This window comes from Limulus polyphemus, unplaced genomic scaffold, assembly GCF_000517525.1.
Source record: "Limulus polyphemus unplaced genomic scaffold, Limulus_polyphemus-2.1.2 Scaffold3513, whole genome shotgun sequence".
In the NCBI taxonomy this organism is placed as follows: domain Eukaryota; kingdom Metazoa; phylum Arthropoda; class Merostomata; order Xiphosura; family Limulidae; genus Limulus; species Limulus polyphemus.
Genome location: NW_013669123.1, coordinates 68,105 through 77,542, shown reverse-complemented (window position 1 = coordinate 77,542; position 9,438 = coordinate 68,105). Strand labels below are relative to the sequence as shown.

The 9,438-nt window shown below is 36.6% G+C and overlaps 2 protein-coding genes across 2 annotated transcripts in view; both read left to right on the top strand.

The window, feature by feature from the left end:
- Positions 1–2,438: 2,438 nt before the first annotated feature.
- On the top strand, positions 2,439–3,057 carry LOC111088307 (uncharacterized 29.1 kDa protein in cryB1 5'region-like; the record flags this gene model as incomplete). The annotated part of the gene is made up of 1 exon (XM_022398018.1): positions 2,439–3,057. A coding segment is annotated over one exon (619 nt), but the record flags the coding sequence as incomplete, so codon positions are not given.
- Positions 3,058–4,825: 1,768 nt separating this feature from the next.
- The window catches only part of LOC106469489 (SCY1-like protein 2), a 63,714-nt gene continuing 59,101 nt past the window's right edge, over positions 4,826–9,438 (top strand). Inside the window, exon 1 of the mRNA XM_022398017.1 lies at positions 4,826–4,947. Within this exon, the coding sequence (XP_022253725.1) occupies positions 4,915–4,947 (33 nt within the window). The 5' untranslated portion in view covers positions 4,826–4,914. The remainder of the gene's footprint in view (positions 4,948–9,438) is intronic.

The following is a 9,438-nucleotide window of genomic DNA, read 5'->3' as shown; positions in this document are numbered from 1 at the left end:
AAAGCTAAGCAATGGACTACCTGCACACTGTCCACAGCGGGGAATCGAACCTCGGATTTTAGCTTCGTAACTCCAGGGGACCGTAAATTAAGACCTGAAGTTTTTATACAAATTATTGATGAATAAATGCATTGTGTCTAACAGCACGTGAACAAGAGAGATTGATATACGCGCGCCTTTATTTACTTTTGTTTTCGAGCATCGTGTTCTTCCTCGTTTTCTTAAACAAGCGATTTCATGTTCACGTATTTGTAAAGTCCCTCCAAGCAATCGCTTTGAAACGACAGAGAAAATGGAAAAACAATATAACCTGATGTATTAAAATCTTTAACCGAAATGTAAAGCACTGGTAATGAACTTTGGAAATCACTTCATAAAGAAAACGGAATTTAACCTTATAAAACAGTTATACGTCAGGATACTTCATTGTTAGTAAGGCCGGAATTAATTGAAATACAGATAAAACAAAACTGGTGCTCTCTCATAGATGTTGTTGTTGTTTTTTTGTCTTTGATAATTGTTTATTCCTTTAATTATAATTAACTATTCATTTAGAACAAAACTAAAAATCAACCTGGTAATGACCAAAGCTAATTAATTACACTTTTCTGATGTTCTCTTTGCAATTAACATGAAATAGTAGTAGAAAATAAGAACTAATGATTCAGTGTGTTCAGTAGGTGAGGTACACTGTATTATTTCTTTAATGTTATTCTGAGTAGCAGTGTACTGGCAAAAATGCTTAACATATCTAAGTTTTTTAGCTTTACTATTTATTATTTTATTATTATGATTATTATTTATGAGTATACTTTTATTATAGAGATTATTTTCCATTTTTAGCAGAGTATATGAATTTAGGACTTAACTCAATCTTTTAAGCTGGCCAAGCCTCATGAGTTATTATTGGGTTTACGGCCGAAAATGTCATCAAAAGCGAGGATACCAAACAGAAGATATAATATATTATAAGTGATTTAATAACGTCTCACCAAGACTCTTCCACTGGATGATATAACGTCAACAGTTTTGGATGTTTAAATCGGTCCAGTTGTCTTGCGCTAAATCTCAGGATATCAGTAATGGTCTCCCTTCTTTTGGGCTTATGAATTTTATCTGCAACACGTTTTTCAAAGATGAAAACGGAAGATTCCTAAAAAAAAAAAAATTAGTATCGTAAAAGATCAGATTATACAAGTAATGAGAGTAATTGTTATGAGAGTAATTGTTACTCATAGCATCGAATAACGTTAACTTTAAAGCAGTAATGATTCAAACCGAGAACCAAGTTACACTTGATGAAGTACAAAGTGTAACCAGACGTAAATAAGGAGAGTAGCACGTTACAAAAACTTGGCTGCACCTTTACGGACGAAGGTGTCCACACCGCATTGCCTTGTGACCTAGCTTTATCACGAAGACAAGGTTCGATCCCTGCAGTGAGCACACAACAGATAACCCATTGTGTGGAATCATCGACATAGTTACCTCTATACATTCTACTTGCTATTGATGCTAATATGTTGACCATAAAAACTGTGAAATTTAAAAAGATAATTACTAATACTTGTTTCAGTTCTGTAGGGTTAATAGACGTATTGTCTTTTCATTTGTCAACACTTATGAAAAAATATCCAAAATGGTGGACCAGGGGGTTCTCTAACCGGTGTACGATTTCACCCTGCCAACACGATTGATCAGGAGTTAATAATTAATGCTTGACGTAATTACTGTACAGTGTAACTGCAAATGATTAAAATTAGACTTGTGTCAAACAACACGTGGGTGTCTTCTCGAGTTTCCATACAAAACGTTTCATTTCACAAAGAATGTCAGTTGTTATTCCATATGCAAATTGTTAAATGAACAGCAGATCTTTCGACGAATCAGAATCGGAATACAGCACAATTTTTTATCTCAACCACCGAGGGTGGACGGAGATTATGTCTCCCACCTCTCTGTGTGTGTATGTGTGTTTGTTAGCAAGATGTATCGAAAATGGCTGAATAGATTTGAACGAAAGTTGGTATATATTTGGACTATGATCCAACTTAGAAACGATTAGTTTATGGAGGTCATAGAAAGGTCACGAAAAAAAATCCCTATCTGTTAACATGTGGACCGATTTTTCAAACTATTTTTGATTAAACTTCTTGGATATATGTAGAATATTATTCCTTATTGTCCTGCCCAAAATGGTCCGTGTCCGTTGATGACGACGGACATAAGGACAGATTTTCGCATTTCGTGAGAGCTAAATATTATCAATGCTGCGTGTGGGTGGTATACGCTCCACTAAGTGCCCCACCCCTAGTAACTTCTGTTTTCTGTAACAGGTGACAAACTTCTGGTCATGTATTCCTTGAAAATCAGAAGTTATAATAAAGCTCTAACACGTGCTATAGAATATGAACATAAACATCTCACATCTATTAAAGTTGTTCTCAACTGTCCGAGCAGTGTTGCCCACGACCGGTTAAAGTTGTTCTCAACTGTCCCGAGCAGTGTTGCCCACGACCTGTTAAAGTTGTTCTCAACTGTCCCGAGCAGTGTTGCCCACGACCTGTTAAAGTTGTTCTCAACTGTCCCGAGCAATGTTGCCCACGACCTGTTAAAGGTGTTCTCAACTGTCCCGAGCAGTGTTGCCCACGACCTGTTAAAGTTGTTCTCAACTGTCCTAAGCAGTGCTACCCACGACCTGTTAAAGGTGTTCTCAACTGTCCTAAGCAGTGCTACCCACGACCTATTAAAAGTGTTCTCAACTGTCCCGAGCAATGTTGCCCACGACCTATTAAAGGTGTTCTCAACTGTCCTAAGCAGTGTTGCCCACGACCTGTTAAAGTTGTTCTCAACTGTCCTAAGCAGTGTTGCCCACGACCTGTTAAAGTTGTTCTCAACTGTCCCGAGCAATGTTGCCCACGACCTGTTAAAGTGTTCTCAACTCTCCCGAGCAATGTTGCCCACGACCTGTTAAAGTTGTTCTCAACTGTCCCGAGCAATGTTGCCCACGACCTGTTAAAGTTGTTCTCAACTGTCCTAAGCAGCGTGGCCAAATAAAAGAGCATAAAATATATAACTTATTAAATGACGTATTTCAGTTTATTCATAAAAGATCATAATTATTTAACAGCTAATACGACATTCAAATTACGAGTTAGTGAAAATGGGACAGCTCCGATATCTTTTTTTTTTTGTATTCATCACCACACCAAATGTACCTTAATTGTGATTTTTGAAAAGAGTGATATAAAAACAAAACGTGTTATTTTAATGTCTGACACGAGTTTCTACTTTGATCTTTCTTGTGCAAAGAACAAATTTTCACACTATACGTCTGATGTGCGACAGGGAAGTGATACTCGACATTCATTTCCCCCAACGTCCAAACTTTCAGAGCAAATAAAATCCGGTTGCGTGAAGTAACCCGCCAATGTTTTCTTTCTGTCTCAATTACCTGCGTAAAATGTCAAATGTCTGCTTTTATCTTAACTGAAAACATTGTTCAAAATTGTAAGGAATCCGTTCCCGGGAGTATAACATCGTTCACCAGAAGCCTAGTTTTCCTGGTCTTGACTACAAACTAGATATTTTATTCCAAAACGCTCCTTAGTCCAGGATTAAACTGGTCTACCTTCTGTTAAAAAAATTTGCTTGTCAGGCCTTCCTTTTTTTTTTAGCTCCAGCCTTTCTATTACGCTTTAGGGTAAACGATATAATCACTGTCCAGGGTTGTTAGCACGTGCTAAATGCGACGAAACAGTCTTTTTTTATAGACCTTAAGGTTAAGCTAACATTATCGGTTTAAAAGTAACTTACAAATCTCATTTGTGAAAACCTAATGTTTCTTTTTTTTAAACTGAGATTGGAACTACTATACAGTAACAAATTGAAAGGGCAAACGTTAATTAACACAGCCAAGAAAATTGTAATTCCACACAATACCATGCCCATACTTCTTGTGTATTGTTATGATAACCTATGGATGTTGTGGCACTTTTTCTACATGCTTCCATTCTTAGATTTAGTTATCTGTTTTGTCTATGCAAAGCTATTGAGGTTATTTGCCCCGATCGCTAATTTTGAACTGCCGACCAAAAAGTTAAGGCAACCTGCCGGCAGCACTCACCGCCAACTCTTGGGCTACTCTTTTTACCAACTGAATGTCGCATTATAACTTCCACGTGGATGAAAGAGCAAGAATGTTTGGCGCCAGGTTTCGATCCCGCGACCCACAGCCTGCGAGCCGAGCGTTTTAACCACCAGGCGTTAAGAGTCAACCCCCCTATTTAACTTTTACGATCATCTACTAATTTTACGTTTTTGTAATTGCTTCAATATTGGTCATTATAATCAAATAATTATGTAACAGTGTTAGTTGATTCTTCTGGGTAACGTTGGAAACAAATGGTGTTTCCTAGAATATCCTGTAATTCTAGCTGTTGTTCATTTGGTCGAAGAACCTCCTCGAATTGTTTACACATGTTTTTAAATAAGAATCTCACCATAAAAATACCGCACGCTCCACTTTTACAAAGTCGAAGCTAGAGTTAAGAAATTTGTTATTTTACAGGAAAAGTTTCTGTTCCCAGCTTACATATTAAAATACCTTAAATAGTAAAGTTAATAGCAATAAAAAGTAACTTCAAAAGAAAAAAATGTAGTAAATTTTACCACTCATTTGATCTTTATAAATAAAATTCGAAGTAAATTTAATAAAGATTAAAAACCCATTTTAAAAATGTACGCGACACGTTGCTGTTTCTAAAAACTTGAAGTAAAACCATGCAATTCATTTCCAGCGATACCCTTGTTTTTGCAACGGAGCCGGTGTTTGGAAGTCTCGCCAACGTACTTGGATGTTTGGAAGACAGACTGCCCCAAAATCTGCCTCCTACTATTAGGGAATACGATTTCATGCCCATAGAGATCAGATACGGCCTTCTTCAGGTGTGTACGACATTTCATTTACGCTGGTTTATTTGTTGTTAAACATAAAACTACATTTTCGATGACGAGGAACCCACTTTGTGACTAATAATGGTTGGAGACGGATTGAATGGGTAACGAAGAAAAACTTTAATATAAGTTTAACATAACAGCAAACGTACAACGTTTCGACATGGTTTTGTCGTCATCATCATCATCATCATCATAAGGCTACATAATGAGCTATCTACGCCCTGTCCATTGCTGAAATCGAGCTCCGGATTATAATATTGTAAATCAGTGACTAGAAGTAAGATGCGCTTAGAAAACAATAGGTACGAGAAATCATTACTGGGAACACATAATGGACCTGCTAAAAACAAAGTGCTTTAACGTACACCATATAATTACTGGGAACCTATAATGGACCTGCTAAAAACAAAGTGCTTTAACGTACACCATAGGCACGAGAAATCATTACTGGGAACCCATAATGGACTTGCTAAAAACAAAGTGCTTTAACGTACACCATATACATTTTTGAAAATCCTTCCTTAGTCATTACGAGATTTAAGTATCTTTATTTTTCTCCACTGAAGCAAACCCAAGAGTGTTGACGTTTGTAATAATAAGAACAGTAAAATATAAATATGATAAACAGTTAAAACCTGATTTTAACTTGTCATTTGATTTCTAGGCTACTAATTTTTTTTTTCTCGTCGTATTATCTGTCACTCATTAGATTTGCTTTTTCATTGCAAATTCTAAAAATCGTTTTCCTAAGATTTATTGCTTCGCTATTTGTACTACTAAAACAAAGAAGAAAAAATCCAATACAAGACGAAGAAAATCCATTTCACATTATTGCTCAGCGTTAGGAGACTAAAAAAAAAAAGAAAAAAGAAAGAAGCGGTAGTGTAATAAAATCTGCATTGATTCACTCTGTGCTTCGATGAAGTCGTCCATTCGCGTTAGGCAAAGTAAAAGCAGCAGTGAGCGATGTTTTATGTTTAGAGACCAAAGAAGTCCATAAGGCGAGCCATATGGACGTAAGAAGTCCATAAGGCGAGCCTCTTTATCTTCAAGATACATTTGGATTTTCTTTACTCGCTCGAGTTGAGATCCATTTCGACTGTCTTGGAAACAGACAGACACTAAAAAGTATAGAATTCATAGTTTGTAAACGAGTTCCTTATTTACCTCATTATAACTTCGTTCGAGTTTACACAAGCGCATGTTTAGTTAATATTAAAACCTTCTCAATAGTATACGGTTGATTATCTCTCTCTCTCTAGTTTTGTTTGTTTATTTGTTGAATTTTCCACAAAGACCCCCAGGGCTATCAAAACCACCTTCCGCCAACTCTTGGGCTACTCTTTGTCAACGAAGAGTAGGATTGACGGTCACTTTATAACGCCCCCACGGCTGAAAGGTCGCTCATTTTTGGTAATGGGATTCGAAACCGTAATCCACGGCTATTCAGGTCTCTCTCTAGCTTGTTATTAGAGATCTTTTTAACATAATGATTAATGAAATAGCAATATAGCAAATGATCGTAGCTCGTAATATTAAATATTGGCGAAAAGGTACACTGCTGAGAGATTAGTCTGCACTTACTGAAGTTTTCAAAAAATTACAAGTAACAAACCGCTCCGACCTTGTAATAAAGTTAGTTGTAGAGAACATCCATTCCTAACTTTGAATTACTGACCAGCTCCTAGATCTTTGAACCAAATAACGGGATTGACTGTCACTATTATAATGTTCTAACACCTGGAAGTGCATATCGAGTTGGGCCTTTCGACGTTCAGCCTGACACGATAAACACCAGGTCAAACCCATCCCTGTGTAGATTACTTCTACATGAAAAGGTGCCACGAAACTCTTCTTTAACATCTAAGTTCCTGGTCTCACTCTTACACTGTACAATCTCTACCCTAACATCCAAGTTCCTGGGCTCACTCTTACACTGTACAAACTCTACCCTAACATCCAAGTTCCTGGGCTCACTCTTACACTGTACAAACTCTACCCTAACATCCAAGTTCCTGGGCTCACTCTTACACTGTACAAACTTATTCCTAACATCCAAGTTCCTGGGCTCACTCTTACACTGTACAAACTTATTCCTAGCATCCAAGTTCCTGGGCTCACTCTTACACTGTACGAACTCTACCCTAATATCCAAGTTCCTGGGCTCACTCTTACACTGTACAAACTCTTCCCTAACATCCAAATTCCTGGGCTCACTCTTACACTGTACAAACTCTTCCCTAACATCCAAATTCCTGGGCTCACTCTTACACTGTACAAACTCTTCCCTAACATCCAAATTCCTGGGCTCACTCTTACACTGTACAAACTCCAGATGGGATATCCCTGGAGATGTTTCAAACTTTCAGTTGTAAGAGAGTTATAAAAGTAACAGTTAATCCCGTCGTTTGATTCGATAGTGGTGAGGGCTGCTTGTTAGACAGTTGCATTCCTTCCAACCATTCAGAAGTACAAGAATGGTGATGACCATATCTGAACTGTAAGCGTTTCTGTCTGACCTTGTTATTTAGCCCTCACGTGCATAAGATGATTATTTTTTAAAGTTCAAGGTTTCACTTCCATTCTTTACTTAATTGCAAATTTTGATTATTAAATCTATTTTGTGATCGATCAATGTTCTTATTCACAGTAGTTAGGCTTTACTTTGGTTCGTTGGTCTGACATTCCGGTGTTGTGTAGACAACCTAGGCTTCACAGTAAATAGATGAAACTCTGAATCATTGCTCTGAAGTTTTTATGTTGAAGAAGTGATTTATTCATTATCACGTGCAGTTTTGTAATAGCTTACAAGACTAATTATTATTTTACATTTGACTGTTAAGATTAACTGGACTTTATAAGAGTAACACTCCTCGTTCTGATGGGACTACTTTCCCAGTTCTCGTGCTGCTGGAACTACTTTCTTTATAATTGACTGTGCACTTTATGTTGCCCATGTTCAGATATTATTGCCTAACATATCCATTGTAACAAGCTTCTGCTTGTAAATACTAAACCACACGTATTAATAACTTTCCACAGACTTCGGCTTCCAACACAACGTTCAATCAAACCAAAAGAACAATCATTCATCGAAGTCACACTGGGAAACCTGACAGACATGTGTGTGGTATGTGGAACATGCCAGATGTTTCTGTTCCTTTCGAGTACAGACAAAAGAGCATTTCATTTCTATCTGAAATTCACAAACGTTTTCATACATAAACTCTTTTAGTAGTGAGAAACCAGTTGTGTCATGCAACTAACTTGTTAGACTACTCGTTACATATTGTCATATCATTTCCCTTTGATGCATCTAACTATTTCATTGGAAATATATGTAGTTTAGTACTATGTAATTTCTCTATCGAGATCAAGTGGTAGGTTTAGGAATACCTGGAGGGTGTGTAGTCGATATTTGTACATATAGAATGACCCAAATGTAAAATGGGTAGCAAATGTTATATAGTTATCAACCTTTTGAAAGTAGTGCTGCTGTTATTACCATGCGCTCATTTTTTTACTTTTGGTGTGATTGCGAGTATTAAGGGATTTACATTTATTTTTTTACTCTATTCTCAATCCCTTTCGTTCCCATCCGTCAAAGTTAGAAATGCAGATTTAATTTTATGTAACACTTCCTACTGTTCCTCTTGCTATTGCAGTAACTATTTTTTATCTGCTCCAAAGGGATTTTGTAGTTCCAGTTTGTTTGACCACCTTTCTCATGAAAAATAGTCATTTTTTGTCGTGTTCTGTAAATCTTTAATTATTATCTTATTAGTCGTGCCAGGAGATATGCCAGGCTTCATCACTGTCATTTGTTTAATCACAAAGATCTCTTTCGTAACCAGAACCATTACTTTGGGGATGATATCACTCTTCCGGATAGGCTTGAGATGTGACTTCATAGCCCATTGTTGTCCTAAACTCTTTGTTGTGCGAGCTTTTACCGCTTCCACGGAAACCATTGAAGGCTATACATTTTGCCCTTACATCACCTAACAATCTCGCTACACGAATATTCTTCCCCAGCATATTAGATATATTCTACTTAAAGCAAACATTATTGTAAAACAGAAACTTTTAAATAAAATTTTTAAATGGTGATCACTACAAAACATTGTTAATGCAAAAATAATAGACATTTTTGTTACACTTCTTTCCCTCCCTCCTTATCTCTCTTATACATTTTAAAACATGCGTCACTTTAGTTTAACCAAAGAAACAAGACTCGGAACCACCCGAATCTCATTCTGAAAGTCGTGGAAATCCCACTGTTTAACATGCAGGGTTATCTGGAATCAAAAACATATATATGTGTATGTTTATGTTCTTCCATCCAATTAAAAATTTTATATTATAATTATACAACGACTACTTTCTTATATATATATATATATATATATTAACGTTTTAGTAAGTTGCTATTTGTTTGCATGTGCAAAATAGATTAACAATGTGATAAGTTCAGAGCCC